Consider the following 22,500-nt stretch of genomic DNA (forward strand, 5'->3'; position numbering starts at 1 on the left):
TTTATATGTATATATATATACATATATATGTATATAAATATATATACATATATATATATACATATAAATATATATATATATATATATATATATATATATATATATATATATATATATATATATATATATATATACACACACACACACACACACACACACACACACACAAACACACACATATATATAAAAATATACACGTGTGTATATATATGTGTATATATATATATATATACACGCACATATATATATACACGTGTATCTATATACATACACACTTGCGTATCTATATAATATATACAATGTATATTTTCTATATGTATGTATAATACATACATATATAAAATATGTATGTGTTTATTTATGTATTCATATGTGTATATGTGTGTATGTATAAGTCTATACATTATGTATGTATAAATATATATATATATTTATATACATACATACATACACTTATAAATAAATGTATATGTGTATATATTATGTATACGAAATATATACACATATACACACATATGTGTGTGTATTTGTATCTGTATATGTGGGTGTATTACTGCAATAAATATATATATATATATATATATATATATATATATATATATATATATATATATATATATATATATATATATATATATATACATATATATATATATATATATATTAGTAGTAGAAAATCACTTAAAAAAAATTTTTTCCATTTAACTCTGTGTTTCATCAACAAAGATTCATCAGAAATGGATGATCAAATAAATAAAACTTCAATTTATACCAAAATTAAATTACAGGAAGTTGCAAATGTCTTAACTACTGTAAATTTTCACACATTTGTGGAATTTGCTGACACTATTATAAAAAGAATTCTTTAGAAATGATTACTTATGCTATTTTTTTAAAAAGGTTTTTTTAAAAAGGGTAGTTAATGTAAATATTATTTGAACTCATTTATTTTTATAGTTTTTTAGGAGAAACTTATTTTCGTGCCTACATTTAGAAATTAATTCCGATCTTTTGTTTAATAAGCATTCTTGATTTGCATGTGTAATTATTTCAAATTTTTCTTGTAGGCATAGTATGCATTTTTTGGAAATATTGTTATATGCAGGCGCTGTTTTAAGGATAGACCAATTCAGTATAAAATCATCAATATTTTTTTCTTTTAATTCCCATATATATTTTGACAGCATGGTGTCTTTTGAATACTTTTTATTCTTGAAAGATTGCTTATGATTGGCAAAACGTTTTTTCCATTCACCCTCTGCTATGCCAATATATTGTTTATCAGGTACATTCTTAGAGGAAACAACACATTTATATACCACATTTTTTGATAAACAACTTCCACTCATTGGACAATTGATTTTTTGTTTACAATTACAATTTTCTGTAGTTTTTTCATTTAGGATTTCTTTTTTGTTTAACAAAGCCTTATTGTGACCTTTTATAATTCTTTCCATATTTTTTGTGCAACTGTAGCTAACTTTAATTGTATTTCGATTAAAAATTTTATGTAGTTTATTAGATCGCGGGAAATGCTTATTAACCAATTTTAAAAACACTTTTCCTATGTTAGTAGAAACATTTTTGCTATATGGGGGGTTGAACCAAATTACATTTCTAGTTCTATTTCGTTTTTTTGTATTCTTTTTTTCAGGGTCAAATTTTAATTCAAAATTTTCGAAACCACTTTTTTTTAGGGCATCTTCAAATATTCGTTTAGAGGAATTGAATACATTTTCATTTGAGGAATTTTGGTTTAGTCTGTTATTAATTGAAATCGGGATTTGTTTTAGAACTTGGGGTGGATGGTTAGAGTTAATGTTAATATATAATAGTTCATCGTTTGGTTTTTTGAAAGGCTTATATGAATTTTCAGAGAGGTTAAATGTGACATCAAGAAAATTCACAATTTTTAAATTTATGTTTATTTCGATTTGAAAGCCAATATTTTTAAAAATTTTTATAATATCTTTTCTAATTTTGTCGAGCTGTGGACCAGATTTTCTACGCATTAAATTTTTAATCGAAATACAATTAAAGTTAGCTACAGTTGCACAAAAAATATGGAAAGAATTATAAAAGGTCACAATAAGGCTTTGTTAAACAAAAAAGAAATCCTAAATGAAAAAACTACAGAAAATTGTAATTGTAAACAAAAAATCAATTGTCCAATGAGTGGAAGTTGTTTATCAAAAAATGTGGTATATAAATGTGTTGTTTCCTCTAAGAATGTACCTGATAAACAATATATTGGCATAGCAGAGGGTGAATGGAAAAAACGTTTTGCCAATCATAAGCAATCTTTCAAGAATAAAAAGTATTCAAAAGACACCATGCTGTCAAAATATATATGGGAATTAAAAGAAAAAAATATTGATGATTTTATACTGAATTGGTCTATCCTTAAAACAGCGCCTGCATATAACAATATTTCCAAAAAATGCATACTATGCCTACAAGAAAAATTTGAAATAATTACACATGCAAATCAAGAATGCTTATTAAACAAAAGATCGGAATTAATTTCTAAATGTAGGCACGAAAATAAGTTTCTCCTAAAAAACTATAAAAATAAATGAGTTCAAATAATATTTACATTAACTACCCTTTTTAAAAAAACCTTTTTAAAAAAATAGCATAAGTAATCATTTCTAAAGAATTCTTTTTATAATAGTGTCAGCAAATTCCACAAATGTGTGAAAATTTACAGTAGTTAAGACATTTGCAACTTCCTGTAATTTAATTTTGGTATAAATTGAAGTTTTATTAATTTAATCATCCATTTCTGATGAATCTTTGTTGATGAAACACAGTGTTAAATGGAAAAAATTTTTGCTAAGTGATTTTCTACTACTAATATAATTGCTCTGTTCTGTTAAGAACATTGAGCACTCTATTGTGTAGAATACTTTTTAAAGTTGTTTAAATATATATATATATATATATATATATATATATATATATATATATATATATATATATATATATATATATATATATATATATATATATATATATATATATATATATATATATATATATAATACATTTTTTGTGTTAATAGTATTATTGTTATTACTATCAGTATTGTTATTATTGTTATATGCTTGAAAAATACTAGTGTTGTTCCTATATAAATGTGTGTGTACTAAATGCTATAGGATATCCTATTAATAATAATTATTTAACAAAAATGAAAAGAACAAGTTCAGCATAGTAGAAAGAATATATGAAAAAATATCCATCAGCCTTAGCTGGAAATTTATTTCCTGAATGTTTAAATTTGTCTTCGAGCTGCGAGGCTGCACCAATATACCACCTATGCTTCATCGAATAAACTTTCTCTACCAATATTGACAGCAAAATCTAGTAATACTTTTTGCAAAATACTGTCCGTAAGTACCTTTACTTATCTGTAAATCAATTGTTTATCTTTGTAAATTATATGTAAATGTTAAATTAATTTTTAATTGTTTTAGAAGATACAAAAATGAGTCAGTAGTATAAAAAATATGGCATGAGCCGAAGCCAGCAAGAAAATTTCTTGCATAGTCTATCTAATTGCAGAAATGATATTTTTTTTGCTGATAAAGGTAAGGGTCTAAGGGATTATCAAGCAGACTATGGCTAGTGATATGCATTAGCTTATATTGAACTTTTTTTTTGTTTGCTTGTGTGTGTATATGTATGTATATATATATATATATATATATATATATATATATATATATATATATATATATATATATATATATATATATATATATATATATATATATATGTATGTATATGTATAACATTTTTTAACCAGAATATGTGGGTTTTAATAAGCAATAAAACATAAATTGAAAAGATTCTACTATAAGTCTTCTACTTACTTATAATCTACTAAAATAATCTTACTAACTCTACTAAAAGTCAACTACTAAGTCTTCACATGTTCAACAAAAAAGACTATGAAAAAAAATATTATTGGTGGTACAACTGTTAATGAAAATACTTGTATTGAAACTCTAGTTATTTATCTTTAACTTCAAAAATTTAAAATGACACTAATATTTCTGGTAAATTTTGTTTTTGCAAATTTTATCTTTTAGGAGTTTTTCACATAATCTAGATGAAGACAATATATTTATAGAAGACTTCAGAAATTTAATGAAGATAATAATATTAATGTTGATTAAGGTAGGTGACTATTAATGAACAGGGGGCATGTGTGCATTTGGTTTTTTTAAATATTATATATAACTTGTATTTATATTCATTACCTATATTTGAGTGTATATTAGTCTAATTTATCTTAAAACAGGGTATTTGCACTTTAACAAGCAACAAAACCTAAATGAGATGGTTTCAAATCAACCTTTAAAGATTTCTATATTTATAAGCAAAAATAAATTAAGAGAGGATTTACATCCTGGTACAAATGCTAATGAAAATACTTGTGAATACTCGGGCTTCTGGGTCTTTCCAAAGTAATAACTTATTTGCATTTAATTTAAAAGTTTATAATATTTAAAAAGTACAATAGTATATTTAATGAGTTATGTTTCTTAATGGGTTTCATAAATTCTTAAAGGGCCTCTCTTATTTAGGTTGAAGTAGGTGGCTCTAAAAAACAATTTGAAAAGAAGAATGAAGGGTCGATTCCGTTTAAATGTACAGACACAAACAAGCATGATTAATAAGGAAAAAAGCAATTTTACTCTTCCATCAAATCATCACTCCGATTTTTTCAAACAGCATTTTTTATAGTGCATTTATTTAGGTACAATACAAAACAATAGACTAAGATAATCATTTATTTTGTTATTTATTATAAAACTTGATTTTTTTAAAATAGATTAAGGCGAAGCATCAAAAACCATTACCAACACAGATCGACCAAAAAATCAGACAAGCGAAACCTCTCCCATGGATGATGTCATGTTTTAGCGTAAAATGATTGTGTCACACCATTACATAAAAAGAAATTTGGGCAACTGCAATAGTTTTTAGATAAAGATTTGAATGAAGTTAAATTTGAATAGGTTACCTCAATTGAGGAATTAGTAAAGTTCGAGACCTGACTTTTAAGAAAAATTAAAAAGAACATTTGATGCTGCTGGAATTGTTTGTAAAAATGTGAAAGCGTATTGTTATACGATTTTAGATTTTATAATGACGGAAGAGGCGATCAATCGAAATTAAATATGTATGGTAACCATGTGACAAATGTCTTTAATTAGCTTATTTTTGATGATTTGGTTTTTTATTTCTTTATTTATTTTTTCTTTGTAGTATAATTGTAAAATAATTTACCTTAAAAAACAAAAATAAAACAACAAAATTGTCGTAAATATAATGTAGTATATATGAAAAAAGGTTTACATGTTTATAGCTATAAACGTGTGTCTAACAAAACCTACGTATTTTTGGTTTATCATTGAACCGTGCTGAACAGCTGTTAGTTTAGGCACAAGTTTGGAAAACTTATGATTATTTACTATGCCTGAACTAACTTATGGCATTAAATAAAGTTTCCGTTTGGAAACTTTATCTAATGCCATAAGACCATTTTAAGCTATAGAAAACACGAATTTAAAACCTCAACACATATTTAAAACATAAAAAAACTCGTGTTTGAAACCTTAAAAAACACGTGTTAAACTCCAGTAAAACTTCCCGCGAAATCCACGTGTTTTTGGTTTACGCCTGGATCGTAACAAACACGTGTTTATACCGGTTTTAATTCTGAGTTTAAAACCAGATGTGCCGTCTGGGGAGGCTTATCAAAAATTTGCACGAAATGTAAGTTAAACTATTTTTTATAACGCAAATAGAGCGCAATTATTTTCTAATAAAGATATATGCAACGATATAATTTTAACAAATGCTGTTTGGAAAAATAACCTTTGCATTCACAACAAAATCGCTAGTACAATAATAAACTTTTAATAAATCAAGTAGATCAATTAACGTAACTTGTTTATTTGTTACTTGCTAATTTTTTTTAAATAAAAAATAATTTTTAGTTTTTTTTTTAAATGATTATTCAAGAAATAATCATTTATACAAATTTGACATATTTTAATTCATTTATACAAATGTCGAGAAAAACAGTTTGTTTATATCAAACAATTATTTTAATGTATTATTAATTTAATTATTTATTATAAAAAAATGAAAGAGAATAAACATTTCCTAATAATAATAATAATAAATGAGTTAAATAATATTTAAATTGTTTTGCAAAATTAATATTATTGTTTTGCTGTAATTAATATTATTGCAGTAATTTAAACAAGTTAATGTCTTTAAAAAATAAAAAAGTAAAGAAAATTTTATGATGTCAAATTATCATTAGGCTAATGCATTAAGCATTTTTTATTTAAAACAAAGCCTGATACATTGACTGACTTAAATAGGAGTAGGTGCAATGGAGTCTACACGCATATATCGACTGAGGGTTTAGGTTTAGACAGGAATTATTTTATATAAAAAAAAAAGTATTTCAATACTTATGCAAATAGGATTCATAAATTAATTTAATTTATTTTAAAAAATTATTAAATTAAATTAAACACTAGATTTTTAGGTGAAATATTTAAAATAGTTAATAATAACTTATGATTAAATACCAATATTTAATCATAATTTATTATTAACTATTTATGCGTACCAATTAGTAATTGACCGGGGTTGATATTTGATTGATATTAGCCAGGGCATAAATGTTTATGTAGCCCCGGGTTTGTGAACGGGGCTACATAAACATTTATACATACTAAAGTACTTTTTTTATTCAAAATTCATGTTATATTTTGTATATATATGCATATATAAACATCATTATGATCAACATGATCATCATAATCATCATTATCATCATCATCACTATCATTGTCATCAGGCTTTAGCCTTTCTTATTTATGCTGTTTTTCTAATAAAAACAATCTAGAGCATTTTCTTTCCTTAACTAAAGCTCGCCAATGTAAGACACTCTCTTCAAGTTTTCTTTCTTCTACCACTACCATTTTCTCCTGAAGCTGCTACCTCTCAACATGCTGATACCTAAATCACTTTAATCTTCTCTAACGCTGTTTGATACAATATTTTTTTCTAAATCTTCTCTCTCAGCAAACACTGCACCACATAAATACTAAATAATATAAAAGTTTACATAAATATAAAAGGATATTGTATGCCAGCATCTAAATTAATAGCAAACATATATGTTTATATCCGTAATATGTATGCATAAAGCGCATCTTGGAAGCTTTTACTCCTTCTGGAATAAAAGTTAGGAAACTTTTATTCCTTCTCTTCAATTTTAAGTCAAGCCTCATTCTACTCCACATTTTTCACTATCTTGAGCAGTTGCTTTTTATTTAATAGTATTTTCAAAAAACTATTATAAGTGGTATCATCTACAACAAGACATAACTTTAAACACTTTCTTATTAATTCCTATACTTGGTAATTTGATTTGTTTAAAGCTAACTTTTGATTATTTTTTTTTTAAATTACCAAATATTTTTAATAAGGTTCCTCTTTAAACTATTCAATACTATAACTCTAATATATGAAGCAAAATCATGTTCAAATTTTTTTAAGCTATTAACATTTAGTTAAGCTAAATGTGAAGTCATATTACGGCTATAAATGCATCTTTTTAACAAGAACATCTCACTTAAGAACTTTTGATACTTAATGTCCTTTTATTATTTGAAGAAGTCAATGTAAAAAGGTCCTGCCTGATGTTAAGCTCTGTTTTTCTCAGTTTACTAAATCTTGTATTTTATCTCAGATGTTAGGTTCTAGAGACTTTTGGTAAGTCTTCAACAGTGTCATTAACTAAAGTAAGTCTAACAATTAATCTCTAATTCATGGGTCTGATATTTTTACTTCTCCCCAGAAAAAGGCTGAGTTTTTTTGCAAAGAAATCTTACTCTAATTTGACTCTTAAATCTAATGACCATACTCTTCCTGCCAGTTAAATAGATTTAACCATTGTTAAACATCCAAATCATTGGCTAAAGTTAATTCTCAATCGAACACTTCTACAGTTTGTGACAAGATCAGACAAGATTTCCATCATATCCTTAAAAAAGTGTTCTCCAGAACTCTCTTGAATTTTTGTTAAACTTTTAAAAAGTCCTAAATAAGTGTTTTCAATTTTTCAAAACTCTTGAAAACACTTTGACCTCTCTAACTATCCTACAATTAGTCCTCATTCTGTTATTAGTTTCTTTATATAAAGTTTTTAAATTATCAAATTATTTTTTCCTAACTTCAGTATTAAAATTATTTTTGAAGTCCTACACTCTTCTTTATTTCAAGGGTACCACAAGGTTCTTTTTTCTAAAAATACTATAATGGTCAATGTTCAAACGAGCTATCATCACTGATACAATAAACCAAAACTCATCCTTAATTGGCTTCTTATTTAACAAGTTGCATCCTTTTACTGTATCTGTCTCTAGGTGCTATAAAAACTTTCATTAATCTAGCTTTTTTCCTTGCAAAAAAACCTTATAACTCTTACCTATCTTTATGTTTTCTTTTTTTATACAACATACAACATTTTAAGTCTTCAGTTAACCCATTCCTAGTAATTTAACCTATCCTCTATTTTAAAATAACTCATAACTTAATAGCGGTTGCTTGCAATCTTGTTGAAAGTAAATTAGAATTTAAAAGTATATAAATATGTGCCAGTAATTAATAAATAGTAAATTTAGGTATAATTTATAATACAAAAAGTATTCTCAATTTTTTTCTAGCCCCGGCTATCAACCCCTGCTAAATCTTATCATTTTGTTGGGGCCGGGTTTGCAAAAAGTCTTATTTTTAGCAGAAGATGGAGCTCCGGTCGCTTCTTAGTACAAATTAGAAAAAAGTAGTTTTACGCACATACAAATAATGCCTACCATTTTAAATTGGTGATGATGATAATAGTAATGAAGATGTACTTTTGCTGTTTCTGCTTCTTGTTTATCAGAATATTTTTTTTTATAATTAAAACAAAAATAATGGTTTAGTAGCAACCTGGAAATATTCTTTTTTTTTTTTCTATTTATGAAATTAATAAACAAAAAATTGAAACAAAACATCATTGGACAATTAACTTGATGTTTCAAAAAAGAGATACATGGCTTAATTATGACTAACATCAGCATTAAACAACCATTTTATAGAACAGCAGTAAAAAATAAAGATTACCGTCAACTAATAAATAGATTTTAATGTTACCTTAAATGAAATGTTCTTGGGAAATCATTTATTGTTTGATTTCTATTGTCTTCTTCATCGTTTAAGACACTATCAATAACTTCACATTTTATCACCTCATTCTGTTTAAAAACAACATTGAAAAACAATGAAAAATATTTGATAAACTACATTTTAAAAAATTTAGAAAAATGACAAAAAAAATTTTTTGAAACATTTTTAAAAAATGTTAAACATTTTTACACCAAAAAATCATTATTCAGCACATCATTCTATATACACTATTATAAGTGGTATCATCTACAACAAGACATAACTTTAAACACTTTCTTATTAATTCCTATACTTGGTAATTTGATTTGTTTAAAGCTAACTTTTGATTATTTTTTTTTAAATTACCAAATATTTTTAATGAGGTTCCTCTTTAAACTATTCAATACTATAACTCTAATATATGAAGCAAAATCATGTTCAAATTTTTTTTAAGCTATTAACATTTAGTAAAGCTAAATGTGAAGTCATATTACGGCTATAAATGCATCTGAACTTTTGGAGTTAATCACATTATAAGTTTATCTAATGAAACACTAGAGAGTATAATTAGTTGCTAAAAACTACTGTTTTTTTCATCCGATTATTGTTTTTTCACCCAACTATTGTTTTTTCACTAGATTATTGTTTTTTCACCCGATTATTGTTTTTTCACTCGATTTTTATTTTTTCATCCGATTATTATTTTTTCACCCAACTATTGTTTTATCACCCAATTGTTTTTCACCTGATTATTGTTTTTTCACCCGATTATTGTTGGTGGGATTCAATCTCTAGACAAAACAAACACTTTATCACTACCTCATATAAAGTAAAAATTTATTTATTTTTAAATTTAAGAAGGTATAAAAACTAAAACTTGAAAAATTAAGGATTTAATATACTTAATATAAATGAAAACTTTTTTAACTACAAAAAAAAACACACACACAACAATAACAAGAAGAAATAGAAAACAAAATTCAAATATTTCTTAAAGAAATTTCTTATAATATTTTTTTTCTTTTTCATTGAACATTTGAAACCTTGGTCTGTGATTGTATGTATTTGTTTTCGCTATTAAGTTTTATTTTTAGATTGAGTAGTAGCTGCACTTACATTATCTGAAATGTGTCATATTTCTAGTTTCCTACCATCAAACAAAGTGTGGCGATTAAATGAAAGTATCATGCATACACAAATCTGAAATTTTTAAAATCTTTGAGTAATTCATTCCTTCTCCATTTTTTTACTATACTTCTCATTTTTATGTGGTCGGTTTTATTTTCCAATAAGTTGACAAAATTAATTCTTGTTATACTTACTTTGACAAATGTCAACAAAATGTTAAAATAATGTCATTTTCAGGTTACAAAATGACACATGTTGTCATTTTGTAAGCTGCTTAGTATAAGTTATTTCACTGTATCGACACAGGATCTTTTCCCACAACTTCTTCTAAAAATGTCATCCTACATTAAGTTTTTTATATCTTTTACTTATAGTTACTTGGTGTCACCTAACACTAGAGATAAAGTAACTTTGTAGTCTGATATCACATAACACAATCTGACAGACATAAAACAATATATTTGGCAGATATGTCGCCGAGAATGAGTGTAATTGACAAAAACTAAAAAACTCTTATTTAATTATTTATATAAATAATTGTTCATTATTACTCAATGTTCATTATTTTAATTTTATTGTTTTATTACTGCATTTTAAGTACATTTTAAATAATTGTAAATAGAAAATAACTAAACTGGTTGTGTTTATTTTGCTGATTCACTCACATGTCTTTAGTAATATTGAATAACACCAAAAGAGTTTTTACTCTTGTGTTACATTATCAATTTTAGAAAATAAGTTGTTACAAGGACACATTTCTCCTTTAAACAACAAGTTGTCACAACGAAACATTTGTCCTTTTGTTTTAATGACACATTTGTCCTTTTGTTACAAGGACACATTTGTCCTTTTGTTACAAGGACATATTTGTCTTTAGCAACAAGTTGATAAAAATTACACACTTGTTCTTTTATTAATAAGTTGTTTCAAAGACACATTTGTCCTTAATTTAAGATGACCATACACGCTTGACGCGTACAGTAAGCGCTTGATGGTAGTTTTGTGACTTTGGGGTTTATACGCGTTTATGTACCTGTTTATATGTTTAAAAAAAGCAAATAAAATTCTTTCAAAAAATATTATTTGAAAGACTTTTAATAAATAAATTTTCTAAAATATAGTTAAAAAACTAAATGAATTAAATTCCCGTAAACATTTAAAAGTTTTAAAAATTTCCATTAGAGAAGAAAAAAATGACTTCGAAAGATTTTTTAACTACAACAAAGAAAATGCGCTCATTTTACGCAAATTTTGTTTGCCTTGTAATGTCTTTTAAAACATTTATTTAAATATGAAGTTCATAAAAATTAGTGTTTATAAAAAAGTAATTTAAGGTTTTTATAACGATTTTACACCAAACTCAAAAAATGAATAGTAAAAAAAAGAAGAAGGTTAAACACACGATCAAAGATGAACACCTCAAATATACTATTTGTCAAAGCCTATTTGACATTAGTAGCCGTGGATGGTCTACAATTGAAGATCATTGCAAATCTATCAAACATTAAATGGCATTGGATGCTTCTATATTGTCAAACCAGAGCCAGAGCCAGAGTTTTGATCAAAATGAAAAAATATTAGCCATTTAAGAAGGCACAATTGCATTCCACACAATCAAACCTAACCATAGCTTTAGAAGTGCTGATTGTACATCAATGCTAATTAAGAAATTTTATAAGCCAAGATTTCTTTGTGCGCGTACAAAATGTGAAACAATAATTGTAAAAGTGTTCAAGAAATATTGTAAAACTCAGAAAATGCTTTATTAAAAGCATCATATGTGTCAATTCTTTCTGATGCATCAAACCACAAGGACGTTAAAACATATCCAATTTTGGCACGTTATTTTGATGTTAAAGAGGGAGTGCAAATTCAGTTGATTAACATGGATTGTGTAAATGGAGAAACATCAGATATTTTATCAGAAGTTATCTTTAAATGCATTAGTGCTAATAATATTTCTTCAAAAGTTTTGGCTATTTCTGCGGACAAAACCAATACCAATTTCGGAGGTTTAAAACAAAACGGTAATAACAATATTCAAAAAAAGTTAATCGTTAAGCTAAACCATGAAATCATTGGTATCGGTTGCAATGTTCATGTTTTATCAAACGCAATAAACACTGCATATAATACTTAATATACACTTATCAAACGCAATAAACACTGTTTATCTATTGATGTGGAGATAATTATTCCTCAAATTTATTTATTTTTTAACCCTTTTACTGTTCGAGTTTCTAGTTTAGAAAATTTCTGCTATGAGGCCGGTGTGGAATATTAAAAATTGCTAGGATTCTCAAAAGTTCGTTGGTTGGCCAGCTATCGAAATAGTGCTTAAGTTATATCAGCCACTAAGATCATACTTTTTAAGTTTAGAAAATTGTCCGAAACTTTTATTTGACTTTTTCAAAAACGAAATGGGTGAAATAGTATTGTTTTTTGTTCAGTCAAGCAAATGTTTTTTATAACACGGTAAAAAAAAATTGAGAAAGATAATATTTCTGCTGCTGAAGTTGGTGTAGTATTAAAGGATCTGAAAGACCAGATAAAATCTAGAAAAGAAGAAAAATTTCTACCTTTCATGGTAAGACAGCATTTGCAAGTTATCGAAGAAAGTAGTCATTTGAAAAATCAATATCTGAAAGAAGTAGACATTTTTTACAGTGTCCGTCTAAAGTATATAGATGAGTGGATGTGTCACTTTAATCAGGTTGAAGTTTTTAAATGATCTTTACTTAACTGTGAAGTTGAATGGATTGAGATTATTAAAACTATAACTTTTTTGAAAAAATCAATAGAAATCATATTCGATGACAACGAATTGTTCAATGAAATTCAGAGAACTAATTTATATTGCACAAAGGAAAAGTTTTCTTCTTGGAACTCACAGTTTGTTAGTTGTGACATGCGATGGGTAGAAAATTTTTCTTATTTCGAAAATAATCACATTCCTTATAACAATTTGTTAAAATTGGTGCAAGCCATTCCTTATAAACTTTGGCAGCTATTTTGTTTGTTAAACTTAATTTAAGAAAATATAGCTGCTCAGAATTTGCAGAAAAAATTGAAAAAGATGACATGCTGAAAACAATTCATTCTTATGAAAAATATTTGTGATTTAAAAATGCGAATATTGTTTCATATTTTTTCCATAATTTAGTTTCTTCACATGCTATTTTAAAATAAATAAACGAGTTTTTAGTAAAACCCATTTAAACCAGGAGCAAGGGGGGGCATGTGCTCACCTGTGCTTTGTCCTGTTTAAATTGAAATTAAACATATATTCAAAAAATGGCAAAACCGTCTTGAAAATATAAAAAATATAATCATTTTATTAAATTTATGCATAATCTTATCAAAAAATAGGTGAATATAGACACTAAAAAAATTGTCCTCGGGCGCCTTTATTTTTATTTTATTTTTGGTGCCTCTTGAAAAAGTGATAAAGAAATAGTATTTAAATCAGGCTACGGGCCTGATTTAAATTTTGATTTAAATTCTGATAAAACTTATAAGAACTTCGATCTTGGCAATAAAAATAAAGTGTTGTATTTGTGCAATGTTTTATTCTGTTTTTATTATTCAATTTTATTTGTTTTACTATATTCATTTTTACATTTGTTTTATTGACTGATTTATTCAGAGATTGGTGCAGTAGATGAGTGTACTTAAATACGAAAAACTGACTTAAATAAGTAAATATTAAATAGATATTAATTATCAACTGACTTACAAGGAGTGAACTTACATTGACTGACTTTACTAGGTAAAAGATGTGAAGAATGTACATACAACAACTTAAGGTTTTGGCATTTATTAATAGTACATCACAGCTCCTTAAACACAGAATCGCATGAAATAAAAAAACATCCTTGAGAGAAATGGTTATTGATGAAAGTTTTCTTGACTTTTTTTCATAATGAAGATATTTGTTTATATAAGTTATATATTTATTTATTTTAACTATATACTTATAAGTCCAAAATTATTAATTTTTATATACTTTTGCTTTAGAATACTTTTGATTATGGAAAAAAAAATTTAGAAATATTTCGTACCCTGAGTGAAATATATATATATATATATATATATATATATATATATATATATATATATATATATATTATATATATATATATATTAGACCAGTTCAAAAAAAAATCTTTTTTAATAATTAAGTGGCTAGATGTTTAAATGTAGCTAATTAATGAAAAAAAGCAAATCATTAAAGTTTCAAAGCATTATTCCAATATTTAGTAACAGCTCAATTAAGTTTACTTTTCAATGGGGTCCTAAAACTAAAAAAAAAAAGGTCCTTAAAAGTAGGTCAACCTGGTACTCAAAAGAAGCAAAATAATATATAAATTTCAAAAATAATAATTGTTTTATAAAAAATAAATTAAAAAATTTTTTATTTTTATTAAAAACTTGTAAAAATGTACTTTTTTTATTTCTAGTTAAAAAACCATAGTTTTTGTGCAATTAAATCTAAAATAATAATTGTAGTATGAAATTATCTTTTTTTTTTTGAAATTTTTATATAATTTCGCTACTTTTAAGACCCAACATGACATACTTTTGAAAAAACTTCTTTTTTCATAATATAATAGGGACCTGTTAAAAAGTAAAGTTAATTGAGCAGTCCTAAAACACATTATTTAAGTTTGCAATTTTGAACTAATTCTCCTGACCACAAACCACATCAAATCAAAGGGTAGCCCAAATAAAGTTCAAAAACTATTTTTTTTATATACAATTTTAAAATGGTCTAATATATACAGTGCCGGTTTTAGCACTACCAGCGCCCTGGGCGAGATTTCTACGGCGCCCCTAGCTCAATTTAACCCCATTCAAAAAAAAGGCAAAGGGTAAAATAACCAATTAGTTTCACCCCTTTATATTCGGCGCCCTGGGCCATCGCCCAACCAGGCCCTACCCTAACGCCGCCACTGAATATATATATATATATATATATATATATATATATATATATATATATATATATATATATATATATATATATATATATATATATGTATATATATATATATATATATATGTATATATATATATATATATATATATATATATATATATATATATATATATATATATATATATATATATATATATATATGTATATATATATATATATATGTGTGTGTGTGTGTATATATATATATATATATAAATGTGACGTATCTAGGCCGATTTTGATACCGGTATGGGCCCCTAAATTTCGCCTAAACTCAATTTAAAACAATTTTGTATTAGCATCAAGTTTGTGATAAAAAAGTTAAATAAAAAAATTCTTTATTACTTATTGTGTTGCTATTTTGTAATATTAAAATTTGCTGTCATAATTAAAATTGTTTTTAATGTCGTTTAGAAAAAGCAACGTTTGCAAACGACTTTTAAAACAGATTATAAATGTTCTTTAAGTCAATCAGAACGCTTATTTCGAATTTACGCGTGAGATACGGAATATTTCTATTGGATTAAAATGTAAAACACACGTTTTGATTGGATTAAAATAAGAAATGTTTAGCATTTTATTCCTTTCATAAAAACATTAACTTGTTTCAAAATATACTTTAAATGAGTTTCTTCTCCGCTCACATTTTCATAACTATAGTTTACAATTCGATTAAACTCTATAAGCTTTAAACTTTTTCATTTTAACTAATAGTAAAATTGCAGTAAAAATGTAAATAAACGGTTTTAAATAATACAATAAATAAAACTTTTTTAAAACGTAATAACATAATCACGCCAAAAATTTGATTTAATAAGAGAAGAAGAAGAAAAAAGTTATTAACTTTTGAATGAACTAATGACCTTGCTATGCGCGTGTTATGAATGAACTTTGCTATGCGCGTGTTATGAATGAACTTTGCTATGCGTGTGTTATGAATGAACCTTGCTATGCTATAACTCTGCGTTTTATGTTTTTAATAACTTTAATTACTAAAATTTGTTCGCAAAAGTTTATATAATACGTTAACTTATGTAATATGGGTCGACCAAAGACTTCTTGCAGAAGCCGCAACAAAAATTCGTCCACATACAGATCTTTACACAGTAAAAATAACAATGCAAATTCAATAAAACAAAATATATAAATATAAATTTACTGCACACCAAAACTCAAAGAGACACCAGGATGGTGCCGAAAAACGTCAACAGGTCAAAAAAATACTTTCAATAAAAGGAACTGTATACAGTCAGATGATTGATGGTAGCTCGCAATACATAATTGCGGGTAAACAGCGCAACCGTAACGTCATAAAAATGTTTTTTTAAAACTGTTTACTTTGTAATTAAAAAGAACTGGGCAGTCCGGGAAAACTTTAGTGATATCGTTGATTTATTTGAGATCTTAGCGATAAGGAGATAGATTCACACTTTAAAATTGCTAGCAAACGAGCAACATACAAAACAACCACTAGTGTTCATCAGTTCGTCAAAATAATAAGTTATAAATTAGACAATGAGGTTTGCACAAAAATTATTTTGGCCCATGACTTTAGTGTTCTAGCTGACGAGACGAGCGACGTGGCGAATAGGACTGTCTTTTCTGTTTTTATTAGGTATTTCGATTCTGATTCTCATACTATTGAAGAAATACTTCTTGGTTTAGTCCAAGTTATTGGAAGAAAGGATGCACAAACCTTATGTTAACAAATACAATTAGTTTTAAAATCTAAATCGATAGATATCCAACAACTACACTTCCATGGCTTTGATGGAACTAACACAATAAGTGGGGTGCGTAATGATTTACAAGCTAAAGAAATTTCCTCCCCACTTAATGTACATTAACTGTCGTTATCATTGTATGCGTACACTTAATAAAAGAATTTGATGTCCTAGGTAGCGTTGATGCTAATATCTTAGGAGTTTGGAAAGCCACGAAATATTCCAGCGTAAAGGCCTCAATATTCGATGCAGCGCAAAATGCTGACGGTTTAAAACCAGCGAAGTTACTTAAAGCTGCTCCAGCGCGTTGGTTATCTCATAGCGCTTCTTCAGACTTGTTTCAAGATTTGAACAAGTTATAAACAGCCTTGATGCTATTGTTAATGAGAAGTAAGTTTTTACAAACGCGAAACCTAGTATACTCTTATCCTAGTATAACTTAAAATTAGACCTTTTAAAAAATGAGCTTAACGATATTGCCAACGGTAAAAGTTCATTATTTAACACTCATTCAAATAAATTTCTCATTATATCTCAAGGGTCAAGGAATAGCACGTCGATTGAGAAAAAATAATTTGTTTAACGCGATGTCAACAAACAATTGATGAGTTTTTAAAGAAAATAAAAGTGCCATTTATGAGGAGATTAAAAGAGGAATGCAAATTAATGACGATGTATTTTAGTGTTTGATGCATTTAATGCAACTGGTGAAAATCAAGATCCCAACAAATTTTCAGCTAACATTAGTATACTTTGCCAATTTTATGGCCATGCAAAACCTGCTGTTGACGGGGAAAAAATTATTGCACCACCATTGTTTAATCCTATTCAAGATAATGAAGACGATATCCATCATTTTCTCTCCGATTATAGAAAAATCTTATTTAACCTTGAAATAAAAAGGAACCTAAAAATTCAAGCTTTAGTAAAAAAAGGCAAGTTAAAGAGTAGTAACATCAATATATATAAACACGAACACCAGATAACAAGCGATGTTATCTATACTGTTTTCCGTACCGAGTATGCATGTGAGCAGTACTATGATATAATGAAGTTATTCAAATTGTCACTACACATATCACCTAGCACGGCAAACGTCGATAGTGGGTTCTCTATGCTAAACTTAATACAATCTAAACAAAGAAATCGGCTTAGAATAATAGCACTTGATCGCCTTACGCAAAGTTCATTGGTTGGCCCAAAAAATTTAACAAATCAAACTTATGAAGGGCTAACTGACATTTATCGAGACTAGGGCGAGAGACGCATTAATTTATAAAATGTCTACCCTTTCTAATATTAAATAAATCTTGTTAGTTTATTTAAAAGAAATATATGTATGTATGTATGTATGTATGTATGTATGTATATATATATATATATACATATACACATATATATATATATATATATATACATACTTATATATATACATATATATACGTGACGCATCTGACCAAAACCAGTCGGATGTCGCGTTATGTTATATTGAGAAAACCATCAAAACATCTCAAAAATTCAATTTTTATCATTATTTATTTTTTTGCATAATTGTTTACATAATTATGTAAACAGTTATGCAAAAAAATAAATAATGATAAAAATTGAATTTTTGAGATGTTTATAAAATATATATATATATGTATATATATTTTATATATATACATATATTTTTTTTTTTTAGTTTTAAATCTGGAGAAGACTTTTTTTTAATTAAAATCTGACCAAACCCAATCCCTCAACTGATGTATCTACGTGTTGATTGTAAAATCAACTACGCCTAAATCAAACTTATTCGATGTGTGTAACTAGTCCATTAACTCCGTTAACGGACTAGTTACAGCCTGTTAATGAACTGTTACGGCTGTAACAGTCTATGTGCAATGTACGTTCTGCGCTTTGACTTTATATGGTCCAAGTGCAGAACTTTATTTAGTTGGTGCACAAAAGTGTGCAGCAACAAAAAAACAACCTTTGGGGGGGGAGAGAAAACTATTGCTTAATATTGAAGGGAGGAGGGGTCAATAAGGTGTTAAGGACGCGTTACGAGTAGGGGGGAGAGGGAGGGGGTCAAAAATGTCAAAAACTGCGTGACGTATTTAATCGACGACCCCTTTTCTGTTTTAAAATCATTCATATTTTTGCTTTGGTCTTATTACTGAGTATTTTTTATTCAAAATCTCAATAAATTCGCCAAATTTATGTGAGTTGTTATATTGAAAAATCTTTCCAACCCCCATCCCCCCAAGCTGTTATATATGCATTTGATTTGGCACATTTGTACATTTAGTATTTAAGTTGGCAAGTTTTGAAGTTTTTTTGTTTCTAGTTAGCAAAAAACACATACGACCCCAACCCCCCCAACCCCATGAGAGACCTCTTCGGGACGGCCAACAGTGGAGTATTTGTATGACAAAACCGCTCAAAAATATTTTATGGATTTTTTTTTCACTTTATTAGTTTAAAACACAGAATTTTTTAAAGAGTACTTTATTATTAATAAAAAGACATATTCGCTTATCAAAGCTTCATGCTGAGATCATCCTATTGACTGCTTCTTTGGAAAAAAGCAACGTTTTTTTGTGCCGTTTTGATCTAGAACTACTTATGTATGGGTCTGAACTCAATAGCAGCCTATTTAATACGTCTGTATTGCAGTCGATACGAGAAAACTTTCGACTAAAATTTTATCTGTACTGCCTAAAGTATTTGTTTCGGGCTTCAGATGCCTCCTCGGATAACTGGCCGATAGGGAGGATTGCATGAGTTATTACTTCGGCACCATGCATTAAAACTTTATGCATGGTTGCAGACGTGGGATACCAACCATACAGATTGATATACAGTTTAGCAGTTTCATGAGCAAAAGCGTCGAATTTAACAGCATCAATTTTATATCCATTTGAAATGACTTCAAGAATAACGTGTAAACCTTTTATCAAATCCAAGTTATCACCAGTTATTTGTGAAGATAATTCCGGGTTTGAAAAAGATCTTCTTGACGTATTGCTGTCATTCGTATTTCCAAACCCTGCTTTAGGTATATCTACTTGAAGCCCTAAATCTTCTTTGTATTTTCTTCTTTGCTTCTTTGACAATTTTTTTTTCCTCGTCTGATCGAGCTTGCCACTTTTGTAAAGGTATTTTATAAGCTAAATGAAAAAGCGATTCAAAAAAGCGGATCCTTGCATGAAGAATTGAGAGTCCAAATAAGATGGTTTCTATATCAATTGGCTCTTTTTTAATCAATTTATTAAAATCTTTCGATGTTTGTCCACAAATGTAGCACCTCATAGTTGATACAGTATCAGTTGCAGCGTTGCGCACTTTACCATCTACCATTGTAAAAAGGAAGGTATCCTTTATTTTTCCAATTTCATTGGGCAACCTTGTTTCCCTGAGATTCCTTATTTGGTTTTTTACGACCATTGCTATGTCTTTAGATTCACTAATGAAACGTACTCGAATGGGCCTGCAGAACCTTAGAGATGAGGTGACTGGGTTTTACAATATAATTTTTTCCTGTTGGTCATCAATTTTAACAATCACTCTCAGAGGTACTAAAGAACTTTGAAAAATATTTGCATCACTGTCGGTGTTGTTTTGAAATTTTTGCTTAAAATTTTGCTTGTTGTCAATCACGCCCCATTTTGATATTAAAACTATATTTTTCTGTTCTTCAATTGAACACCTTTCTACAACCTCTGAGACATATTTATATAAGCGTAATGTGGTGTGGTCAAGTAATGGTTGTAGTTGAATTTCAGCTGTTGTTTCGGTTACTTGTATCGGTTCCTTATTAGGGTAACATTCTTTTTTGGCTTGTTGTATTATTGAGTAGCAGGGGTAGACGTTTTTGTTTCTATTTTGAATAAGTTCCCACTGTTTTCTGATAAAATCGCCTTCTACAAACAGTGTCAGTGCCTCTTGAGGTGTTAATTTATTGACATTTACTTTTTTAAAAGCAGAGTTAAATGCTTTTCGGTATTTCTTTGCTCAGGTAGGCGTGGCAGTAATTTCTTTAATAAATTTTGAAACATCAGTATTTCCTGAAGTGTGCTGGCTCATTCTGGCTGCATACGTCAACTCATCAACAGATACCTGTTTGCGCAAATCCATAGTTTTTCGACGCTTGCTGCAATCACTTAGTTCTATAAATGATTTTGATGGTCGTCTAGATTTCTGTCGAATGTTTATAGACCAATAAGGTAGCTCGATGCTTGATTTGTTTATTGTTTTTTATAAAACTTTCTTGTTTATAACTTGCAGCTATCCATCTTTTCTTGAAATCGTTCTTAAAGAATTTTAAAATTCTGGTTATGGTACTTTTTTGATCTATTGGATATTTCATAACTGTTATAAGGTGTTCTTCCAACAGCGAAAACTTTTCATCAAATTTTTTACCTTTACAATCTTTCATTATTTCATATAACTCTCTTCTAGTGAACAACTTTTTGACTTCTGTCGAATCTACATGATAAATAATAAAATAAGTAATACATAGTGGTGTGTCCTTAATGAACGACAAATAAAATATATTTTTTTGTTTGAGATTATATAGTTTAATAGTTTAATATATTAGATACAATTTAAGATTTACGTAGTTTGGTTAAGTTTGTACAAAGATATTTAAAAATTAGACAACAAGAATTTATTTTATAGCTATTTTAAGACTTTTTACGAGATTGTGTATATTACGAAATGGTTTACACACTATTTATGAAGCGTTAAAATAAAAAGTGGCGGACGTTGGCGGATAATTTTACAAAAGTATCTGATTGTTTACAGCCTATAGTCATTGCTCGTATTATCTTATAATTTTATATGAAAATTAAAACTCAAATAGTCCATCATAAAAACGCTTTATATTATGCACAATAACGACAGAAATTTAATGTAATTTTATTTTAAAATATAGGTCATACCTTCCTCTGCCATAATTAGCTGTTTATTTTTTTCAAAACTGAACAATATTATAATAATAGCTGCAATAGCAAATTACACAAATTTTTGAATTTTTTTTCCCCACAAAATTTCAAATAACAACGTCACGTTCTGAACAAAAATACGACAAAAAGAAAAACCGAGAAGAATTTTCTGTTACACAATCTAATGAAGCAATTACCTAGCTTGAAAATAATAAAGTTAATAAGATTTTTACGCAAGCTTGATTTTTTGACTTTTGAGCAATTATGTCATACAAATACTCCACTGTGCGACCCTGGTTATAACATCGCTAAAATGAATTTTGCAAACTTATTTTTTTAATTATTTTTTGAAAATACTTAGTTGTCGTAATGTATAATATATACAGGCTATTGTTTTTTAAAAACAAGATTTTGCTAAATATCCTAATATAATTTTTTAACTTTTAATTATAAATAAACTTTATAAATACTTACCGAGAATCAAAAAACCTATTGT

General features: G+C 27.2%; 1 protein-coding gene across 1 annotated transcript in view; it reads right to left on the bottom strand.

Moving 5' to 3' along the window:
* LOC101240722 (E3 ubiquitin-protein ligase CHFR) overlaps positions 1-22,500 on the bottom strand; it is a 68,123-nt gene that overhangs the window by 23,349 nt on the left and 22,274 nt on the right. Inside the window, exon 7 of the mRNA XM_065807284.1 lies at positions 9,235-9,335. Coding sequence (XP_065663356.1) covers positions 9,235-9,335 — 101 coding nt within the window. The remainder of the gene's footprint in view (positions 1-9,234; positions 9,336-22,500) is intronic.

The sequence above is a fragment of the Hydra vulgaris genome, chromosome 10 (assembly GCF_038396675.1).
Source record: "Hydra vulgaris chromosome 10, alternate assembly HydraT2T_AEP".
Classification (NCBI taxonomy): domain Eukaryota; kingdom Metazoa; phylum Cnidaria; class Hydrozoa; order Anthoathecata; family Hydridae; genus Hydra; species Hydra vulgaris.